The 24,137-nt window shown below is 40.5% G+C and overlaps 2 protein-coding genes across 10 annotated transcripts in view; one reads left to right on the forward strand and one right to left on the reverse strand.

Annotated features, from left to right (window-relative positions):
• The first annotated feature begins 387 nt into the window (after positions 1 to 387).
• Positions 388 to 13,279, forward strand: LOC121861384. Of its 8 annotated transcripts, none has more exons than XM_042359047.1 (10): positions 388 to 2,405; positions 2,488 to 2,559; positions 2,665 to 2,724; positions 4,489 to 4,716; positions 4,834 to 6,105; positions 6,251 to 6,350; positions 8,819 to 8,984; positions 9,955 to 10,146; positions 11,138 to 11,244; positions 12,570 to 13,279. In XM_042359047.1, the coding sequence occupies exons 1-10, from the start codon at positions 395 to 397 to the stop codon at positions 12,835 to 12,837; spliced, it is 4,476 nt and encodes a 1,491-aa protein (XP_042214981.1). In that variant the 5' UTR covers positions 388 to 394; the 3' UTR covers positions 12,838 to 13,279. The 8 variants fall into 8 exon arrangements, with proteins under 8 accessions (XP_042214981.1, XP_042214982.1, XP_042214983.1 ...); XM_042359048.1 differs by having other exon boundaries at positions 4,489 to 4,668; positions 4,825 to 6,105; XM_042359049.1 differs by having other exon boundaries at positions 388 to 1,997; positions 2,298 to 2,405; positions 4,489 to 6,105.
• A 4,084-nt stretch (positions 13,280 to 17,363) lies between these two features.
• LOC121861387 (nuclear receptor coactivator 5-like) overlaps positions 17,364 to 24,137 on the reverse strand; it is a 28,390-nt gene continuing 21,616 nt past the window's right edge. Inside the window, exon 9 of one of the 2 annotated variants that reach the window (XM_042359054.1) lies at positions 17,364 to 20,512. In XM_042359054.1, the coding sequence (XP_042214988.1) occupies positions 19,878 to 20,512 (635 nt within the window). In that variant the 3' untranslated portion in view covers positions 17,364 to 19,877. Of the gene's footprint in view, positions 20,513 to 23,154; positions 23,986 to 24,137 lie in introns of those variants that run through there. The other variant, XM_042359055.1, reaches the window with a different exon arrangement.

Raw genomic sequence — 24,137 nt, forward strand, 5'->3', positions numbered from 1 at the left:
GAAATGGGTCGTCGACGATCGACCAGAAATGATGATGTACCAGAAATGGGTCGTCGACGATCGACCAGAAATGATGATGTACCAGAAATGGGTCGTCGACGATCGACTAGAGATGATGACGTACCAGAAATGGGTCGTCGACGATCGACCAGAAATGATGATGGACCAGAAATGGGTCGTCGACGATCGACCAGAAATGATGATGTACCAGAAATGGGTCGTCGACCGATGGTCGTCGACGATCGACTAGAGATGATGACGTACCAGAAATGGGTCGTCGACGATCGACCAGAAATGATGATGGACCAGAAATGGGTCGTCGACGATCGACCAGAAATGATGATGTACCAGAAATGGGTCGTCGACGATCGACCAGGATGATGACGTACCAGAAATGGGTCGTCGACGATCGACCAGAGATGATGATGGACCAGAAATGGGTCGTCGACGATCGACCAGAAATGATGATGTACCAGAAATGGGTCGTCGACGATCGACCAGGGATAATGACGTACCAGAAATGGGTCGTCGACGATCGACTAGAGATGATGACGTACCAGAAATGGGTCGTCGACGATCGACCAGAGATGATGATGGACCAGAAATGGGTCGTCGACGATCGACCAGAAATGATGATGTACCAGAAATGGGTCGTCGACGATCGACCAGGGATGATGATGTACCAGAAATGGGTCGTCGACGATCAACCAGGGAGGATGACATAACAGATTTAGGTCGTCGACGATCGACCAGGGAGGATGCACCCTATATGGATCTTCAAGGGTTGAACACAGAAGACATACCAAACATGGAACGTCGGCCATCAATAAAAAAGAAAATCCAGGAGATGGAACACCGCAAGTCTATGAGTGAGGACATGGCAGCGTTGGAGCATCACTTGTCAACCAACGAGAACAATGGAAATATGGAGTACAGAGAGGCTCTAGACGCTGACGATGAGATGATACCGGAGCAAATGGCAGTGCCAAAGATTCAGGTTCATAGTTTCAGTGACTTAGTAGATGAAAATTCTGAAGACGCTGCAGACTTGGATGAGAGGTCTCTGAAGTTAGCGGAGCCGTATCTTAAATACCGCAAGTCAATCTCAGAACTGGAACCATACCTTCAGTTCCAGGATGAAGTCAGTAAACTGACACCAGAAATCCAAGCACAATGGTCAACAACTGAGGCAGAAACTCGTGGATCACTAGACATACAAGGCCACAGTTCGGGCAGCAATTGTCCATCAGACGACGAAAATGACGAACCCAACAATGAGAATAGACCTGATGTAGCGGATGGTCTGCAGGCTCACATGACAAGTATTCTGTCTATGTCAGATACAGAACCCAAAGAATCAGACAACATCCAGTCCTCTTGGTCACTCACAGGATCGCGTGACTCAATCAATGGAAAAAAGTCTCAACAAACTAGAGATTCAGAAAGCGAGGCAGCTGACCCTGCGAGCTCAGGAAGTGAGGGAGAATCGGACTTGGACGTAAACTGGAAATTAGGTGAGCCTGTGCCGAATCTGGAATATCGTAGATCAATCAGTGATATAGTACGGGGTGGTGGATCAAGTGGCGAATCAGAACCGGAGCTCATGAATTACCGGGAGACTGGTGAGGGGGAGGAGGAGCCTCAACATCCAGATAGTCGTCGCTCCAGCGGAGAGCATGAACCAACCCCTGGCGATGAACCACGCAAGTCGATTGGCATAGAGATGCTCGACTCCTTGGTTCACCAGCAGAGTAGCGAGCCAATACCTGCCCACAAGTCCCCGATACCACCTGACTCCCAAGAAGATGACGCTCAGTGGAGTATGAATGAAACACCAGTGATTTCAGCGGCAGACATGGGTGTTCGCTCACCAAGAGGTTCAACGGCAGGTTTGGACACTCGTTCACCAAGAGGTTCAACGGCAGGTTTGGACACTCGTTCACCAAGAGGGTCAACGGCAGGTTTGGACACTCGTTCACCAAGAGAGTCAACGGCAGGTTTGGAGTCCGGTTCACCAAGAGGTTCAATTGCAGATTTGGAGGCTCCATCTCCCAGGGAATCAGCGACATTCTTGGAGACGGGTGAGACAGAGTTAGCAGTGAGTGAGGAGCCACGGCGGAAGTCAATCAGTATGACGGTGATGGACTTCTTGACTAGCAGGTTCAGCGGGGTTCAGGAGGCACAAGACTCACCCGCACCACAGGCAGAGGTTCAGGATAGTTGCAGCGAAGTCTGTGGCCTAACTGAGGGTTCAGCAAGTGATCAGGAGGTTCATTCACCTAGAGGTTCAACGGCAGGTTTGGACACTCGTTCACCAAGAGGTTCAACGGCAGGTTTGGACACTCGTTCACCAAGAGGGTCAACAGCAGGTTTGGACACTCGTTCACCAAGAGGTTCAACGGCAGGTTTGGACACTCGTTCACCAAGAGGGTCAACGGCAGGTTTGGACACTCGTTCACCAAGAGGTTCAACGGCAGGTTTGGACAGGTTTGGACACTCGTTCACCAAGAGGGTCAACGGCAGGTTTGGACACTCGTTCACCAAGAGGTTCAACGGCAGGTTTGGACACTCGTTGGACAACTGGACACGTTCACCAAGAGGTTCAACGGCAGGTTTGACACTCGTTCACCAAGACAACTCGTTCACCAAGAGGGTCAACGGCAGGTTTGGACACTCGTTCACCAAGAGGGTCAACGGCAGGTTTGGAATCTGGTTCACCAAGAGGTTCAACAGCAGGACATTCATTCACAAGAGGGTCAACAGGTTTGGACACTCGTTCATCAAGAGGGTCAACGGCAGGTTTGGAATCTGGTTCACCAAGAGGTTCAACAGCAGGTTTGGACACTCGTTCACCAAGAGGGTCAACGGCAGGTTTGGACACCTGTTCACCAAGAGGTTCAACGGCAGGTTTGGACACTCGTTCACCAAGAGGTTCAACGGCAGGTTTGGACACTCGTTCACCAAGAGGTTCAACGGCTGGACACTCGTTCACCAAGAGGTTCAACGGCAGGTTTGGACACTAGTTCACCAAGAGGGTCAACGGCAGGTTTGGACACTCGTTCACCAAGAGGTTCAACGGCAGGTTTGGACACTCGTTCACCAAGAGGGTCAACGGCAGGTTTGGACACTGTTCACCAAGAGGTTCAACGGCAGGTTTGGACACTCGTTCACCAAGAGGTTCAACGGCAGGTTTGGACACTCGTTCACCAAGAGGGTCAACGGCAGGTTTGGAAGTTCACCAAGAGGTTCAACAGCAGGTTTGGACACTCGTTCACCAAGAGTCAAGACACTCGTCACCAAGACGGCAGGTTTGGACACTCGTTCACCAAGAGGGTCAACGGCAGGTTTGGACACTCGTTCACCAAGAGGGTCAACGGCAGGTTTGGACACTCGTTCACCAAGAGGGTCAACGGCAGGTTTGGAGTCCGGTTCACCAAGAGGTTCAATTGCAGATTTGGAGGCTCCATCTCCCAGGGAATCAGCGACATTCTTGGAGACGGGTGAGACAGAGTTAGCAGTGAGTGAGGAGCCACGGCGGAAGTCAATCAGTATGGCGGTGATGGACTTCTTGACTAGCAGGTTCAGCGGGGTTCAGGAGGCACAAGACTCACCCGCACCACAGGCAGAGGTTCAGGATAGTTGCAGCGAAGTCTGTGGCCTAACTGAGGGTTCAGCAAGTGATCAGGAGGTTCATTCACCTAGAGGTTCAACGGCAGGCTTGGACACTCGTTCACCAAGAGGTTCAACGGCAGGTTTGGACACTCGTTCACCAAGAGGTTCAACGGCAGGTTTGGACACTCGTTCACCAAGAGGGTCAACGGCAGGTTTGGACACTCGTTCACCAAGAGGGTCAACGGCAGGTTTGGAATCTGGTTCACCAAGAGGTTCAACAGCAGGTTTGGACATTCATTCACCAAGAGGGTCAACGAAAGGTTTGGACACTCGTTCATCAAGAGGGTCAACGGCAGGTTTGGAATCTGGTTCACCAAGAGGTTCAACAGCAGGTTTGGACACTCGTTCACCAAGAGGGTCAAAGGCAGGTTTGGAATCTGGTTCACCAAGAGGTTCAACGGCAGGTTTGGATACTCGTTCACAAGAGGTTCAACGGCAGGTTTGGACACTCGTTCACCAACGGCAGGTTTGGACACTCGTTCACCAAGAGGGTCAACGGCAGGTTTGGAATCTGGTTCACCAAGAGGTTCAACAGCAGGTTTGGACATTCATTCACCAAGAGGGTCAACGAAAGGTTTGGACACTCGTTCATCAAGAGGGTCAACGGCAGGTTTGGAATCTGGTTCACCAAGAGGTTCAACAGCAGGTTTGGACACTCGTTCACCAAGAGGGTCAAAGGCAGGTTTGGAATCTGGTTCACCAAGAGGTTCAACGGCAGGTTTGGATACTCGTTCACCAAAGAGGTTTCAACGGCAGGTTTGGACACTCGTTCACCAAGAGGGTCAACGGCAGGTTTGGAATCTGGTTCACCAAGAGGTTCAACAGCAGGTTTGGACACTCGTTCACCAAGAGGTTCAACGGCAGGTTCGGAAGATCAATCACCCGGAGATACAACAGCACTTTCGGAGAGTCACTGGCCTCCAAGGGGTTCAAATGATATGGAAGATCGTAGGTCTTCTAGAGATTCAGTAGATGAAGATCACAAGTCACGTAAAAGTTCAGTTGGTGCCCTGGAAGGTCGTATTTCACCAAGAGGTTCAGTTGGTGCTCTAGAGGGTCGTATTTCACCAAGAGGATCAGTTGGTACCCTGGAAGGTCGTATTTCACCAAGAGGTTCAGTTGGTGTTCTAGAGGGTCGTATTTCACCAAGAGGTTCAGTTGGTGCCCTGGAAGGTCGTATTTCACCAAGAGGTTCAGTTGGTGCTCTAGAGGGTCGTATTTCACCAAGAGGTTCAGTTGGTGCCCTGGAGGGTCGTATTTTACCAGGAGGTTCAGTTGGTGCCCTGGAGGGTCGTATTTCACCAAGAGGTTCAGTTGGTGCCCTGGAGGGTCGTATTTCACCAGGAGGTTCAGTTGGTGCCCTGGAGGGTCGTATTTCACCAAGAGGTTCAGTTGGTGATGTTAAGAGTCACAGGTCGCCCAGAGGTTCAACAGCAGGCCTGGATGATACTAAAACATACAGAAAAACAATCCCAGTAATGAACTATCCCGGTGAGGAAGACACAGACTGGGCAGCGGAGTCCCAGACAAAGAATCATAAGTCTGTCGGTGATGCGGTTCCTGGGTTCCAAGGTCTCAGGTCTTTCCTTGAAACTGCCCAAAATGGAAAGTCCAACAATGAACTCTTTCCAGTGGTGACTAATGAGCCCCGTAAGTCAATTGGGATGGAAATGTTCAATTATCTGGTGCGTCGGTTCAGCAATGTCGAACCAGGACAAGACTTCGAGCCCGAACGACCCTTGGAACGGGATGCTCAGAAATCTCCGAGAGCCTCCTTTGATGCCAAAGATAACCGAAGCTCATGCAGAGGTTCAACAAGTGACCTAGATGCCAACAGGTCACCCAGAGGTTCAAGAAGTGACCTAGACAACAACAGGTCACCTAGAGGTTCAAGGACTGACCTAGATGCCAATAGGTCACCCAGAGGTTCAAGGACTGACCTAGATGCCAACAGGTCACCCAGAGGTTCAAGAAGTGACTTAAATGACCGACACTCATCAGAAAAAATAGTCGACAATATTTCTTCTAATGAGGAGGAATTGCTCGACTCTGTTGATGACTCGGGATCGGATTTGGAAACAAGCTGGACAGTGAATAAAGAGGATTCAGATAGCAAGTCGCTATCAAGGTATCCTGAAAATCGGTCGGAAATCCAAAAATATTCACCGGTGAATGAAATGGCTAGTATCTACTCTTCACGACGAGGGTCTATGAAGAAGAGGGAAATCACAGAATACTACCAAATGGATATCGAGACAGGAGACTTGTATTACTATGAGGCGCCAGACTTGTTTACATCCCTATTCCACCACATCATGACCATCTTGTGCCTACCTGACCTAGATATGGTAGAGTACGAGCTCCCTCTCCCATCAGAGGACGACCTTGGGAATCCCGGGATGATGGAGGATCCTTCAGAGCTTCAGATTTTAGGTACACACCCTAAGAACAAAATCCAATGAATAACACTATAAAGAGCACTTGAGTACCCACTTAGAATTTCCATAAACTAATTGAATTACAATTTTAGCAGCTATGAATGAGTACAGCAAGGGGCACTCACTTGTCCCTGTTACAGGTGAAAAATTGATGCAGTGTGTGAAACGCTTGGACGGGTCGGAGGGCTGGACCACCATGGACAATATACAGAAAGACAAGATTAAGAAAAAATTGGAGAGGTAAATATAGTACAGCAGCTGTATTTGTATGAAAACATCAATATGTGCTTTTGTCGTTTATCTTAACTGGAATTAAATTTACACATGAAGCCACTATCAAATGTCATTTATATTCAGATGAAAGTAGTTTGACATTTATTGTATTAAAGTAATGTCTCAGTCTTGCTCAACAGCAAGTGGAGAAATTTTTCTACGAATTCTTTAATCAGGGACAGAAGCTACTGTACTTTATTATGTATATTTCCCAAGTCTGTTATAACAAAAGAATACGAGTTATTAGACAACATATTCGAAGGCTAATCTAGAGGGACTATGAAGTCAAATTTAACATGAGATGAAATGGTCTTCATAAGAGAAGAATAAATTAATAATTCTTTAAGGGATCTTGACGTCAAATTATTATGAGTAAATCATTAAGAAAGAGAGGATAATTAAGGAACGAAATGAAGAATGATATGTCAGTTGTATTTCTACATTTGTGCTGGAGATATAAAGTGACTAAAGGTGCAGGCCAACCACAAAGTTGCTCACAGAGCACTTTATGTTGTTGATGTCGAGAATTAGAATGGTTGTGTTTCAGAGGCTTTGTTTTAGGCCTAATAAATCGTTTGTGTCTTCACTCTTAGTATGTTACAGATGCCCACCTCCATATGAGCCCCATGAAGCTTTACTCTCACCCACCTCACCGCCAACTCCAGCACTGTCATCACCATAACTCCTGCCACCATCATCATCAAGCACCACCACATGCCTTCATCTCCACTGACGTCATCACCTCATCACCATTTGTGGTAATTGTCTAGAAAAAAATCACGCTCATTTTACTCATTGCCCTTGTTGCCTATCTTTTTTTAACATATCTGAGAGCTTAAGTGTTGTTCTGCTCATGAAATTGCATAAAATAATCTGTCATGATTTTTAACAATTCATTGTCTAGGAAAGTAATGAACCTTGCTTTCTGGTTTCGATCAGTTTAAAGTGATATACAGTAATTTTTTTTTTCAAGACAACTGAGATATCAAACATTGGATTTGGAAATTGTCATGGATTTGTTATCCACATGTGTACAGGGTCCCTCTGATCTAAATAAAATCCTCTGGTGTTAAGGAACATGGAGCATTGGAGCACCAGCAACATGTACTGGTATGCCATTGCCAACTGGCACTTTGTCTCCTCCAGTGAATCAAAACACACAAAAACTGACCTGAGTCTGACCTTAGCAGGAAATACTGTTGTGTGTTAATATGTATGTTTTTGGTCTCGCTTAATAACCTAATCTTGTTAAAATTAGCCAGAGTTCCCTGAAGATCTGATTTACTTCGCGGGAGGGTGTGCTGAGCTGCATATAAAGAAAGAAAATTAGCTGTAGTGCACAGTACACTTCGTCACTAGTGTTAAAACTGCTAATAACTAAAAGTCTCCGTAGTGCATGCGTTAGCCCAACTTCAACTCGTTCCATTTCTATTTTCCAAATATAAAAAAGTACAAACGAGAGTTAAGATTTCGTATAGGAAGATAGAGCAAAAAAATATATATATAAATATTTTATTCTAATGCAATTTTTGTCAGAAATGTATAGTTTTGGAGTTGTTTCAATTACTGTTTAAACTTATGAAAATTTGTACAACTTTGGCAGTTCTCCAGTTGGCTGGGGTGCATTTATTGTTTACTTCTTCACATGATCAGCCTCCACCATTAGTTAAACAAGGTAAGGTCAGACTAGGTAAATTTAGGACAGGTTAGGTCAAGTTCCCTTTGGTTTGATGGTTCAATATTTTTTCGTGTTTTTACCCCACAATTCCCCTCGACATCAAAGCCCTGTCCTCTTTGTACATTCATTATCATTGGTAGTGGGTCATATCTCCATAAATATTAATTTCTGCCCCAAAAAATGGTTCACGTTCCTTTAAATCACCATCGTTTACATGAGAAAAAAAAATTTTGTTAGCGATCCCATTCGTGTCTCCTACCAAATTTTTACCCAAAATAGCTTCAAACATATGTAAAAATATTGAAAGAAAAACCACTAACTTTTCTTAATGTTTTCTATAATCTAATATAATGAGGAAAAAATGTGGGCTATGTAAAGGATATTGCTAGAGAGGAGTCGGGTGACCCATGGGGAGAGCAAAAGGACATGATTTTACAAAAGATAGAAATTACCCCATAAATAAGTATTGAATCATGACCGAGATCGTTACGCGATGGACCTCTCTTATAAGGTATGTAAAATAAACAATATATTCATGAAAAACAATGGGCGTGTCATAGGCAATTATCTCATCAGCTTTTGCCACCATCACACCACAGTTACAACAGCTATCATCAATACGGTCCTTCCCTTCCTCATCAGTGTCACAACTACATCCCCTCCACTAATATGACTACTATCATCACCACAATTATCAACATTCTCACAATTAACACCATTATCACTACCATCACCACCACCTTGACGTGCGTCGCAGCATCACAGCTGTGACCTTCTGTGGGTGCGGGTTCTTGGGTGGCTACCTGGTGGGGGCGGCCACCTACATCCAGGAACACGCCCCCGGGCTGCTGAGGGGGCGGCTGGGGGGCTCCTCCGTGGGCTCACTCATTGCCACTTGCATTGTTTGCGACGTTCCCCTGCAGGTTGGTGCTCACTGTTGCTCTACCATAACCCTGAAGCCTTGTTACATACTGATCTTGTGTTTCCATCAGAGGCATTATTAGAATTAAAACTTTCCTATGAACACACCCTACAATTATTGATGCCGTTTGTGGCAGTAAATAGATCTCTTTTACACTAAACCTGAAGAAATTAGTACCACTTACACTGATACAAAAACCAGGTGCAATGTATGCATGTAATGTGTATTTCCAGATATTCCAGGTGTTGTGACATGAAGACACTGCAATCACCTCCCCTTTTGAGTGTTGAAGGGCTAAACCTTCTCCAGGGCTAAGAGTTCAACAAAAATAAATGTGCTATAACATAGTGTTCAGACAGTTCAGCAGAGATTAACTTTAGTAAATATAACTTACATCGTGTTCTGTGTCATCAAATTTCCTAATTATTGTAGTTGCAGAACATTACATTAAAAACAACCCCAGCATGGGACTCCTTGGTCTTAATAGGACCCAACTTAACCATTAAAACTGGGGTCCACTAAGACTGAATTAAATACATTTGGACTGGCTCCGAACCTTAAGAAATAAATAAAAACAGATTGAGTTGATGAGGATCAACAGGCCTGTAACCCATTTGAGCAATCACTTAACCCAGGTGGTTAAGGAAGTTGAAAACTCACAACACTACAGAGGTCTGTTATGCCATAATCTTATTACATTTGTGATTTTTTGTAAAAACTCATACAAACAATATAAAGGCTTGCTCTGTTATCAGCACATTGTAAAGTGCAAGTTTAATATATCCTGTAAACTATCAACACTGGAGAAATTTTTTATTTTCAACTCATGACAATGAAAGAAAGGTTTCTTGCGCATTGAGCTGTCACAAGGAGAGATGTGTTGTGTGGTTGTAACACTATGAGAGGTGTGGTGTGGTTGTAACACAAGGAGATGATTGGTTCAGCAAATCACAGGAGGTCATCTTTCGCAGGCGGTGAGGGAGACGATACTGAAGACTGCCAAGGCATCGCGGGCTTACTTGTTTGGCCCACTCAGCCCATTCTTCCCCCTGGAGGAGCCGCTGCTCAAGAACCTGCTGAAGATGCTGCCAGAAGACGCACATATCCGCGCCTCTGGTCGACTCTTCCTCTCTCTCACTCGTGCCTCCACCCTTACCAATGAGGTAGCCATACCACAATGTACACATGTCTCTATGCATAAATTTACACACACACAGACACTAACATTCATGTAACCTGTGGATGTAGTATGTAACATACCACACATGAAAGGATGTGTATTCATATCTTTTCTCCATTTTCTATATTTTACAGTACAGTACAGTAATTGTATATGATAAATGCACTGAAGTTTCCAAATTTATCAATCCAACATTACCCTTAACTCTTAGAATGAACCAGTAATTTGACTCAACAAAAGACAAAATAACACTAAAACACTTCATACTGCCTGATACACTGACCTGATATATATCTTGTGCTGTCACTGTATGAACCCCCTCCCCTTTGTGTCTCCTCTATTGTATGACAGCTGCATCTGTGTGTGGGGTCAAGATGCAAAATTAGTGTTCTGTAATACGATTCAAAGTGGCGGTCTATGTGGTAATGGTAGTGATTCAGTATGGTAATAATACTTCGTGTACATTTGTGGCAAGCTGATGTATTGATTATTCCAACTTGTTGTTTATTGTTAGTGAATAAGGAGCACGATACTGACAAAATGTGTTCTATAAACTAATGAATGAATGATGCAAGAATACTTCAAGGCTCTTTATGATATATGATATAGAGAACACATACAATAATATTACCAAAGGGGAACTAACATTTTACTTCATCCTCTCTGCCTCTGATCGCCCTGTGACAATCAGTCACGTCTCTTTTAGACTCTGTTGGCAAGAAGTGGGCATACACTGACTCCAGAATGTATCTGTACCATATACAATAAATGCTTTGAAATAGTGTATTAATGCTAATATATGTGACATGTTAAAGAGAGAAATGACACCAGCACATGTACGACAGATTTTCAGAGCGTACAACGACACCGACACATGTACAACTCAGGTTTTGAATGGGCACGCTAATGCTGAAGCATATGGCACAAGTTTTAAACCAGTACTGTATAGTAATACTGACACGTGTATGTCACAGGTGGTGAGCGAGTATAAGACCCGAGATGAGTTAGTACGAGCTGTGTTGTGCTGTTGTTTCCTGCCTGGCATCTCCGGGTTCTCTGCCCCCACGTTCCAAGGACGCAGGTTAGTCCCTGTAACAATAATTTATAACATGATAAATTTTGTGTAAAATCCTTATGTCTCTCTTTGTATCCTTTGTTTGTTTCCTCGCCTTATTATTTCATCATTCATTATCTACTTTTTTTGTTTCCACACCACCTACCCTCTCCTCCTATTTTTCCCTCACTTTCTATCCCTCCTCACCTTCTACCTTCGTCTCCTCTCATCCCCGTTCCTTCAGCAAATGTATTTTCTTGTCTACCAAATTAATTACTTATTATCTTGGTGATCCTTCATGCAAAAGCGCCTGGATTTGATTCCCGGGAGGGTGGAACTGTAGACAAATTCCTTTGTGTCACTTATCTTTGTCTCTGTACTCTGCAGAATTTGAGGACTTGAATGTAAATCAATTAGCAGGTCTTGTTCCTAGGAAGGGAGATAATGGTTAGTTAGGGCAGTTGGTGAATTGTCCAATCTTCCTGGGTTCCCTGGACACTAGTTTATATGGCCTGTTAAATATGAGGTAGTACAGTACAATTGTGTTGGGGACAGCCTCCACACCTTCGACACATTGCCACCCAGGTGGCCTTAAGGCAACCGTTTTGAGCAGCGTAGAGTAATAAACATTTCACAACCACAGTTCAATGCTTCATTTTATGCATGGAGGTGACAACATTGGCAGAAACCCCTACCTCACCACCATCACAGTCTACCAGTCCAAGTTGTGGAATCAAGAACGGTACTGGGCTTCAAAATAACCCTCAATAAAATTGCCCAAATACAATGGAGGGAGATCCTACGCAGGCCACTGGCCTCCTTCACTCAGTGTGGCCACCTCTAGTGGGTGGCCATTAGGTAAATATGTCCTAGCCTGGAAGACTGTTCAGGGAAAGCCCAGGAATATCAGACAATTCATCCACTGCATAAGCTAACCATTACCTTCCTGGAATGTGATCCACTTATTGTATGAGACTAGATTATGTCACACTTTGTCTAGTGGTAATTATTATCATGTGTGTTAATGTTACCATGTGTGTTTATATCATTAACATTTAGTCAATAAGACCATAGAATTCCTCTCATAGGATTCTATGTTATCTTTACTGGCTGCTTGAAATATATTGGTCTTTTCACAACTACCACAACAATGTCAATTAATCTGTATATTTCTTCAATGTTTGGTTTTAGTTGTTTGTATGTGAAGGTTTGACTGGATTATATATTCAAATGACAAACTTTTGGCATTATTTTATATATAGATATAAACGTAAAGGTAATGTGCGCATGTTGTGTGTGTCAAAGGTCAAGTCTGTTAACTTTAGGCCGTGAGAACTTGCTTCACCCTTCAGATACGTGGACGGCGGGATGAGCAACAACATGCCCCTTAAGGGACCCACCACCCTCAGCATCAATGTCTTTGCTGGAGAGTTCGACATTTCACCTGACGAAGACGATACTAACTACGGTCCAACTACGGTCTTCAACCAAACCTTGGAGATGTCCATGGAGAACCTTCGCAAGTTCTACTTGGCTATTGTCCCTCCAGAGTCCGAGGAACTTGACGTCTACTATGACCGTGGCTACGCTGACGCCAGAAAATACATAACTGGTCATTAACACATTGGTGATGGGAACGCGCTCGTTCATTATTACGCTGCAGATTTTCAGGTTTATTTTAACTACCTATATAATAAAATATTTGGGTGATTTTGCTTTTAACTTCAACTATTGATGTACAGGTAGTTATACTAGTACTGTAATGTATTATTCTACTTGGAATTACCGTCATTACTGTACGTCTTTGTAATGCTTGGATCTATGCAAGTGTTTTCGATGAATCTTTACAGTAATGTCAGTCAGTCATGGGTAATCAGAAATGTTGGAACACCTATTCCAAACAAACATAAGAAGGGAACATGTCAGAGTATAACTTCAGGATATTATACAACTGTAGCCCAATTGGGAGGTGACGAGCAAATCTAAAAGATAATTATTGTTTAATGTAATTTATAGCTAGGTATGACCTTGCTACTTCATGCAGAAGACATAATTAATGATTTCTTGTCTTTTTTTCTCTAAACCCTCAACTGTCGTTTCTCTCGCCATATAAACCTGAATTATGCAGTTCTGTTATTACTTTTAGACGGTGTTGCTGAAACATTGTTTTACTCTGTGTCAATGTTATCATTTTCACACTAGTCTACACTAATGTTATATATTGTTTGTTTCATCATATAAAATCAACATAATGTCACTGCAAATTAGTTCACATGTTTGCTTCATAAGTCACAAAATGTGATATTTTGCAATGGTTACTTCATAGTTTTGCAACTGAAGTCAAAGAATGCTTTCTATTATTGCAGCTGCTCCATATATGTGAAATTTTTACAAGAAAAATACTTATCCATTGCTTATTTATTACCGTCTTAAATACAGGTTGACAGCCCTTTATCCGAAATTCCGAAAACCGAAAAGCTCTGAAACCGAAATTTTTTTGTGGAGCAATTTTATTTTATTTATTTATTTTTTTTAAACAGGGATTAGCCCACACAGGCATAAATCACTGACCCACATCGGGGCCTGGGGGTCGAAAATGTAATAGTATTAATAATTATAATAATAGTTATTCATAGTAAATAAAAATTTTAATAAAAAACACACCAAAATAAAATAATAATGATAACAATAATACTGTATTAATAAAATAATAATAATAATAATAATAAAGAAATACAAGAATGAAAAAAGATAAAAGGTGAGAAACACGACCTAGACCTATGAATTATTATTATTACAGGTACTGTATTATTATTATTATTATTATTATTATTATTATTATTATTATTATTATTATTATTATTATAATTTTGCCCCCAGGCCCCATGTGGGTCAGTGACTTGTGCCCGGGTGGGCTAATACACATAAAAAAAAAAAACCTAACCATTCTGAAAACTGAAAAATTCCGAAATCCAAAATGCCTTTGGCCCCAAGGATTTCGGATAAGGGATTGTCAACCTGTACAAGTAACATGAAAGTGGAGACACCTCAAACTTTCATCATACTGTATTAAGAATTATGGATAAACGAGAAAAGGAAAACTTCATCCATTATATTGTTAAAATTTCCACCAACACAGTAATGATGTTTGTCTAAGCAATATGCACAAATATGACGTCACAACTGCCGATGCAAGCATGACGTCAGAGTTAACCTCTCGTGTGTTGTAGATCCATTTAGTCACAAACCTTATTGGTGTATTCTATGGGCCTGATATCTCGTTTATTCATGGTGCTAACTATACTGGCAAAATAAACTCTACTCGGTATTCCTGCTTTGTATTCTTCACTCCTGTACAATTTAGCTTCCATGGATGTTGCTGACGAATATAAGAAGTATTCGGACATATATAGAATTTATTCAGGAGGATATGGGAGACAAAATTTCACACGTTATGTTAGATCCAATAGGAATCATCGAAATGAACACCAAGATAATAAGAACTTGGATGCAGACTCAACATGAAAGGATACATCCCTCACATAACACACTCTGAATGTGATAAAGTCTGATGTGAAGTACAACTGAGCAAACAACTTCCAAAGGTTTTGAAGTTGCATTTCAATTCTTTTCTTTTACCATAAATAAATCCTTTATACCTTTATAGTTAATTTTTCTCATTATGAAATAGTTTTTAAATGGTATTTGTACTGGATATCTTAAGAGAGCTGACTACCCTATAGCTGTCCTCTGTGTGTTTAATACTGTAATGAACTTTCTTGTTAGTTCGGGGTTACACAGGGTAAAAGACAAGATTACATTCCATCTCCAAATTTGTATAGTACAGTACCTGCAATATCTATTCAGTATTATTAATGAGTTGTAAATAACAATAAAGACACAAAAGTTAATGATAAAGTACAGTAATATAAAATATATGCTATGCAGGTGATACTGCTCTTACCATGAATAGTGAAGTCGCTACAATAACTGATTAACATTACAGTGACCCCTCGGTTAACGAACTCAATCCGTTCCAGAAGGTCGTTCGTTAACCGAAACCATTGTTTCAATGGGTTTTTGGGTAATTGGTTCCAGCTCACCGAAAATTTCCTAAATTCAACAAAAATGGTAGAAAAGTTCACTTACTTTGGGGTGTGTATGTAGAAGGCTCCTGGATGATGATGATGGTGATGATGGGAATTAGAATGGGGGTGGAGGAGAAGGAAGAAGAAAAGGCATTGGGGTGGAAGAGAAGTCACCCCATGGCACCATTTCATCCATAAAATTTTAGTTCTCTTGGTGTATTTCAAGATTATTTTCTTTAAATCAACACTGCACTGCATTATATATTGTCAATATGTAAAATATATTTCAAAATGACCAATAATTTGCTTGGAAACACAGAAAAAAAGCGTTTAGTTGAAGAGAGTCTCAAGCAAGATGTTACCTCCAGTGAAAACAGAGAGACTAACGCCTGTCTGGTGTGTTAACAGGCTGGATGGCACGCCAGAAACTAGTTTCTTTACCTTCAATTATGTTCAATAATTGTTAAAATGACTAAAAAAGTTAATATTAAACTTTTAAAATTATTGAATAGTATAAACTTCTTGATATTTACTAAAATAGTAAGGAATTTAAGCCCTAGAACCGATTAATGTATTGGCGGACTGATACTAAAGCTGGTTGCCCGGTCAGTGCAAGCGAAAACATGTTGAGGTCGGTTCGTAAGAAATTCGTTAACCGAATTTTTGTTCGTTAACCGAATTGAAGATCCTTATGGAAGGCAGTTCGTTAACCGAAATTTCGTTAACCGAGGCGTTCGTTAAACGAGGGGTCACTGTACTGGAAAAATGTGAGAAATATGGGCTTATGAGTTAATGCTTTACAGACAAAGGTAATATTTGTTTCCAAATTAGATAATACAGGTATCTAATTTAGAAACAAATACACCTAGACCCCGACTTACGACTACGTGGACTTACGACCGCCTCAGATATAGATAAAAAAAAAAAAAAAAAATTTTAAATGACACGCATTTTCTATACCGAAACGTTTCAGTTAATGTAGTCTCCATGTATAATTAGAAAATTATGGGGCCCCATGTGCATTCAGCTGACTACATTAAAGGTTAAGTGCTCAGTCACACTGTATCCATTCCTTATTATTTATTACTTTCACTGTACTGTATCCATTCATCATTATTCATTACTTTTACTGTACTGTATTTCATTGTAGATTTTTTATTTAAAAAAAAAAAATTTTTTTTTTTTTTTTTTTTTATCTATGTCGGACTTACGACCATGTCGGACTTACGACCTGGATTTGGGTCCCTAACCCCGTCGTAAGTTGGGGTCTAGGTGTATTATAAATCACAAAATAAAAATTATGAAGGAAACTTGGAATTCAGTGGGAAATTTGTGTACAGTATTTTGGAATTATGGGAAGGTACCATTAAATGTGGAACTGATGAACAAGTGTAGTGTTTTAGGGTACAAAATTTCACTGAACAAACTTTTTTATACCGAGTAAAATTCTGAGTAAACCAGCTCGCATTATCATTTGTGGAGTCTGGATAGTTATCCATTGTCACTGGCTGGGCGGCCATCCAATCTAGTGCACTCAGGACATATTTTCTATACAGACGTACAGTACTCTGAGGTGAAGTCAGTGGCAGGCTGACCCAGCACCATTACCCAGTGAGCCTAGACAACATAGTGAAATATATTTTCTAGGGATGGGCTGCACAATAAACTATTTGATGTAAGTGGCAAAAATAAATAAATAAATAAAATAATTAGGTACTGTACAGCACAGGCCATTATCACATGTGCTCTGATCTTCTATCACTCGGAAAGCATTATGGATTTTAACCAGGTGTGCTGCCCTTAAATTGGCGCTTAAGTGTTGAAAGATGAACTGGCAGGATGAAATGTTGAGTCAGTTACTATACCAGTATACAGTTATATATTATCTTGGAGGAAAAATTATCATTGATACATGTATGTTTTCTTTTGGCACTATTGTACCCTGTACCATCACTTTTATAGTATCTTATCTAACTAGAAAGATACAGAAAGAAAGAAACAAAGAGAGAAAACTATACTGATGTGAGGAGAGAGAGAGAAGTAAATAAAACACTCTTAAACACTGCAGCATGAACTTTATTACTGAAGGATTGAGGCTAGCTAGAATTTCAGGGCAGTTGGTGTGACTACACAACCTGTCATCCCAAGTACACAGCCAGTGACACCAACTACCCACCATTCTAGACAATAGGCAGATATATCAACCACCTACCTCTTACCAAAGGGACTTGCTAGCAGCAGAGATTTTCTTCCCAAGTCTTCTAGTCAATACAGAATAAAACATTACATTTAGGCAACTGCCTTATAGTATATGGCTGCATCATTCTGGCAGGACATAATCAACACTTGTGTAACTTTCTACAGATGTCCCATTAAGGATACCAAAATGTTGAAGAAACAGAAAATAACTTGCAGAGTTAGCACAAGCTAACCGAATCAAAGAGCTAAATGGCTGTAAGGAAAGGACACGAAAACAATGAAATTCATTTGCGCTGATAAATAAAAATTTGAGAAATTTAAAATACCTCACACGTCAGAGCACAAAGACACGAAATTGTATCAAAATTAACGTGGTAACAGTTCAATGTACAGGTACAGTAAAAAAAAAAAAAAAAATTATTTATAAGTTTATCCACTCTGAATACTGCATTTAAATTACAGTACAGTAGATTGAAAAAAGCCATAAAACCCTGAAATAAAGGAGGGTTTATCTTATTCTGGCTCACAAAATGAACAGCAGCAAATTTCTGCACACACACAGGTATTACCTGTAGCCTTTCCCATGCACTAAATTTTGTGGGATGCTTAATACAGCAAGCGAGTGCACCAGAAAAAGGAAACACGTTGTCAGTAAATGTTAAATGCAAATTATCGCAGGTCTTGAAATTGTCAACAACGTATTCGCATGTTATGAAATTCAGTGATATTATCGAGGGTCTTCATAATATATCTGCAAAATGTTCACAAATAATCAGTAAAAACTAACACAGGAAACAGGTCACAACCACCACTACTTCCTGGACCCTTCTTCTCAACCACAAACTACATCAATGTTGCTAAATTACAACATCGTCAAAATGTAGTAAAACGAGAACTCCACAGTTTAAAATACAGAAATGGAGGGAAACCTTTTTCAATGAGCCCAATCGGGATCAATGCTTACGGCTGCAAATAAAAGGATCTAATTAAATGCATGGGAAGCTCTGCAAAGTGATAAAAAAAAACAGTTCACGGCCGTATCAATATTTCCAGAACATGGAAACTACTGACACTATTCCATGAAATACAGTACAGTACTGCACAGCTAACGCCATGCTGAACTTGAATATCTGGGAAATCGGCATGAAATTCGCAGAATACCATGTAACCGGACGAAATATCTTTTGAATTAGCTGGCCAAATTAAACTGCCGAAATGAAAATAATCGGCAAAATTTCAAAAAATGTCTTGTGCCACGAATATCATATGAAAACGTATTTATTTATCATATACTTCCAAAAATATTTACCACTTTTCAAAGAAAATCTGGCTCATAAAACCTGAATCCTTTCACCAATGAAGAATTTGTTGGTTGCCACATCAATTGTATGGCTTATGTTCCAAGTGAAATAAATAAATATTAATAACAACATTGATAAACAACAAGATAATCTGTACCATTCACATACATAAGAATTATTTCCAATTATGAGAAAATGAAAACTATACTGCACGCTGTTCTATATATAAAAATTCCTTCATACATTTTAGTGTATCCAAATAATCGAACGTCTGAAAAATTATTCAACTTCAAAAATTTTATCCTCCATGACGTCTGACAAAATTGAATTCAATGTTACAGAAATAATGCCCCACAGCTTTAAATCATGACCAATTTAAAAAAAAAAAATATGAAAAAAAATTACATCTGAGGACTAAAGTCATTAATCATCCAAAAGAGGAAAAAACATTACTTACAATGACTAAACTGTGTGAACCAACCCCCCGAAGAACTATTATTAATATAGTCAAGGCTGCAACAATACATATATTGTATAGTCTAATGCTATGATTTAGAAAATCTGAACAATGAACTCAAGATACTTGGGATATTTCTGCCAATTATTTTCATTGGTAATAAACAATGCCTTACCATTTGCAATAATCTAATATACTGTACTGTGTTTACTTTTTCTGACACATGAATACAAACAAGCTCATTCAATAATTACTTTACCTGAATTGAATATGTATAAGCAAAAACTCAGGTCCATCTAATGCCATGAATATCATAATTACATAACAGCACAGGCATTAACCAAAATAATATGAAAATTTAAAGTTTCTCTTAAATAAAAAATATTCCTATTTAGAATTTCAGAAGTAACTTCTGATTTCAAGTTTCTCTGCTTAAGAATATCTTATCTAAAAACACACCATTCATACTTTGAAATTTTATTTGGGATATACTGTACTGCTAATACCAGAAGGAAAAACTGTTTCAGTCCATTGTCAAACATTCAGTGACAAATGGAAACCCCCAAAAAATTTTGCAAGCAAACACACGTAATTTACACACAGTTGTCAAAAACCTCACTGGTTCCATGGATTGTAAGCGGCAAAAAGCGAATTCTGACCCTGAGACTGTGTGGGTTTTATATTTGAAGACACAGTCTTGCTCGAACGACTGGATAAGCCAGTGGGCCAAGTAGGTGGCACCATGCTTGGGTGAGGCACCCCTGAGGGTGGTGGCACACCTGTGGGTGCGGGTACACCTGTAGGGGCTGGTACACCAGTTGGTACACCACCGGCAGAAGGACCCTTCATCAAATTAAGGATCCTTTCCTGTAACTCAGACTGCTTGTTTCCTGTACTCCCTACAGCTCCATGTGTCATCATGGGAGCAGCTACAGGGGTGACTGGCACATTTGTGGTCATGCCATATGCACTATATGCCCCACTATGTACACCTGCCAAGCCACCATAACCTGGATAGGCACTACCTGAAATAGCAGCTGCTGCTGTTGAGGGAACTACATTGACACTACCAGGAGTAGTAGCAGCAGCAACAGCAGCAGCAGCAGCAGCGGCAGCAGCAGCAGCAGCAGCACTGGCTGTGCCTGCTGCTGAAGAACTCTGACTTACGGGTGTGTCTGACCCCACCACAGTGTTGGAACCATAATTATACCCAGGGTATGTTACTGCCATGGGTCGACTTGCACTGGCTCCTGGAAAACAAGATATTCAAAACCAAAATCAGTTTTATGAATATTTGGACAAATGCCTAAATATCAAACACCTTACTTTAAAAATCAGACGGCTACAAATAACTCACCGGATATTGCTAAACTGAGATGTAAATAACAATATGCATACAACAAAATACTGGAATATACAGAATACTGTACACTGAAAAGGTAAAATGTCATCCATTTCATCTGTGAAGATTTAAATTTGAAGTACAAATAATAGTATCCAAATAATGTCAGTAATATGGGGAAAAGAAAAGGTAAGTTTAAAGGTTACTGAAAAAGTTTATGAAAAGATAAGTATGAAGACAATAAGACAACAACAGAGGACAAGAACACAGATAATGAAAGTAAGAAGACACAACTAGTTCTCCATGTAACTATACTGTATCTCATGCAAAGTCAGAAATAAGTTAAGATGCCTTTAAAAGCATACATCTACATACTGTTTCTGAAAATTTTTATGTAATTAAATTTTTTTGCACATGGAAAATATTATATGAGCCATTTAAAACTGCACATTCAAGTTCGGTTAGGCCTACCATGTCTTATTAATTATAAGCAGCAAAAGTGAGTTGTTGCAATCACTCCAAATAAAGCAAAACAATAACACAGTTCACTAAATAAACTGCAACATTACATTTGTAGTATCAGGGTTTTCACTAAATGTTCATGTAAATAACCCAAACAGGATTCAAAGAGGCTTAGTGTCATTAAGAGACAAACTACAGAGACTAAAGGAACAAAATGAATACAGTACAGTATATGTAAGTTCAAGAGATCAAGTTACTATGGTTAGGTTAAAGTTTTTCTATAACCAGATTCTGAATCTTGTACAGTAGTTTGTTCCAGAAACATTATGAACCAGCCCACATGTCAAGGAAATGACCAGTTTAACCAGGGGCAGAAGTTCCTAATGAAAACCCTGATGGTAGAGGCAAGCTTTATAAACATGGATGATATATACAGCCAATCAACACCTTTTCCTGACACATCAGACATCAGTGCAGTTAAATTATGTATCAGTTTAATAGTGGGAAATGTTGTAAAGCACCCTGAGCGTGTTCAGTCTTACCCACTGCCATTTTCACAAATAAAATTCGGAAATCTTCAAACCAGCTAATTACTGCCAAGGAAATCTTATGTGGATCCAAAAAGAAATTAAATTCACATGATATACAGGAAAATGTTGTGTGCATGCTAATACAATCACAACCAGAGGGCATAAAAACCACAAAAAACCTTACTTACAATATATATATATATATATATATATATATATATATATATATATATATATATATATATATATATATATATATATATATATATATATATATATATATATATATATATAATATATATATAATATATATATATATATATATATATATATATATATATATATATATATATATTCATACAAGACATTTCAAACCTTTGGGTGATAAAATATTGTATTGTAACAAGAGACTTCCCTTTCCTATGGAATCTGAGGCATATTATTTTTTTACACCAAGATAAAATATGTGTATGTACACTCGGAAACCGCAATTTCTAGCCCAGCCAGGTCGGGCCCGAGTTGAGGATCAGGTCCTTTCTGAATGGCTGGCCACGCTAACTATCATGGGGCAACACGCGCACAAACACACAAGTTATGAACCCTTCGAGGCTTCACTATCAGTCTGTCATGTTATACTCCTCTTGCTATGTATAATGGTAAGCAGTCATAGTATGGATGCATAGAAGACAATATGTATTAGTATATTGTATTTTATACCCTTCAAATATCCTTGTAAACCATGGAAATGAAGGAAACCTCTCATAGATTGTAATTTTGAAAGCAAGAATTTAACGAAGCAACTCCAAACCAGCCAATGCACACGCGAGATAAGAGAGGTAACTTACTCTGTAATGCCATGTGTATGTGTGTGTGTGTGTGTGTGTGTGTGTAACATCATGCTTCATCCTTAGTATTTAAAATGTTTCATAAAAATATTTAACCATTTACTGTAGCATTCGAGATAGCTCTCCCCTACGTCGTTTTGAGCAGAGTGCCGGAGCACAATGTTTCCACCACACCCAGCCTTTACCCTTCTTCCGTGTAACTATATCCAAATGCCTATGTGATTGTTTTTCACCCATATATTTACCAAAACTAAATGTAAATGTGGACCAATTGCTCGTCATTTCACACACACACACATGCACACAGAGCATCAAGATTGTTTTGGAGGCGTGACTGTTGGTTAAATGAAACCACAAAAATATTTTATCAAATTATGTATAAGCATATATCCATTGTAAACATTACAATTGTCCATAACATTTAAAACATGTGTGAAACAATTAGAAAACGATATGGGTGTGCAGCTACATGTCCTGCAACACATATATGTGGAGTGTAGTAGAAAAACATGGTTTAATACCTTGTCCAACCTCCATTTGCTGCTGTAACTTCATGCAGTCTGGTAGGCACAGAATCTACCAGATTGCTGCAAATGTCCGGCCTATTCCTTATTCCCTCCCACACCATTCTTGCCTGTCTCCTCACTGCCTCCCTAGTCTTCTCCACACCCCATTCAACAACCATATGTGCCCAAAGATTCTCTATTCGGGGCTAATCCAATAAAATAATCTTTGGGTAGCCCTCAAACCAACGCCTGGCTGCCCGACTTGTATGTATTGGACTGTGGTCTTGCACCACATATATAGGTTGAGGCTCTGGGATGGCATATGCCTGCACAGATGGGAGAAAGGATGTCTCTAGAATATCAATATACTGGTCTGCAGTCATATGTCCCTCAATGTCTGTCAGTTCACCTACACCTCCCCACCACATCCATCCATGCATGGAGGTTGCCACACGACCGCTTGTCAATGTCCCATGGATGTTTCTTCAAGCATATCTTGTATTACGTATTCGCCAGCACTGGCGACCGACTGCTGCGACAGATGTGAAAAATTTTTCAGCGGTGAAAATGACAGATCTCCAAAATTTAACCCCAACATCCGCATACGTCTTGGCAAACCTTTTCTGTGTGCCTCTGTTAAGGTTTCCTTATATGCTGGGATGAAACACTGTCGGCCAGTCTCCCGTATTCACCTCTTGGTAGTTATCGGGTGACAGTGTTCTCCCGTTACCCTTGTTATGCGTACGGCAGTTGAGAGTGGTGCTCTCTCTGCTTCCCTTCGTATCTGTTGATCCTCCACAGGCATGGAGACTCTTGTCCCTCTTGGTCAGGGCCTGGTGAGCACGTGATCCTCCTCCTGATGTCGCCTCACCCAAAGCCTAACTGTATCTCTGGAGATACCGAGAAGGCGACTAACCTCCCGTATTCTCTTCCTTGCCTCGTGATATTCAACAATCCTGGTGCGACGTGTTATCACCTCAGGCCGATTAGCCCTCGTCCGTGGTGGCCTCATGTGACCTTGTGGCTGAACCTCCATAACTGTAATAATAAAACGATAAAGTCATTAGGGTGTCAGATCTTTAATAAACGGTTGGACATTCATTAATAAATATTCAGAATATTATAGGGCAGCATGGAGTAAATATCAAAATGTGAATGCTGACAACAATTTACTGACACTGTATCAAATA

This window comes from Homarus americanus, unplaced genomic scaffold (genome assembly GCF_018991925.1).
Source record: "Homarus americanus isolate GMGI-L3 unplaced genomic scaffold, GMGI_Hamer_2.0 scaffold24260, whole genome shotgun sequence".
NCBI lineage: Eukaryota > Metazoa > Arthropoda > Malacostraca > Decapoda > Nephropidae > Homarus > Homarus americanus.

What these genes read in the sequence shown, in the direction of transcription:
- LOC121861384 (XM_042359045.1), top strand. Translation starts at nt 395, where the DNA reads ATGGGTCGTCGACGATCGACCAGAGATGATGATGGACCAGAAATGGGT. An exon ending in GGAATCTGGTTCACCAAGAG is followed by an intron (nt 2,725 to 4,488) that starts GTTCAACAGCAG and finishes GTTCACCAAGAG; the next exon opens with GTTCAACAGCAGGTTTGGAC. An exon ending in ATTAAGAAAAAATTGGAGAG is followed by an intron (nt 6,351 to 8,818) that starts GTAAATATAGTA and finishes CGTGCGTCGCAG; the next exon opens with CATCACAGCTGTGACCTTCT.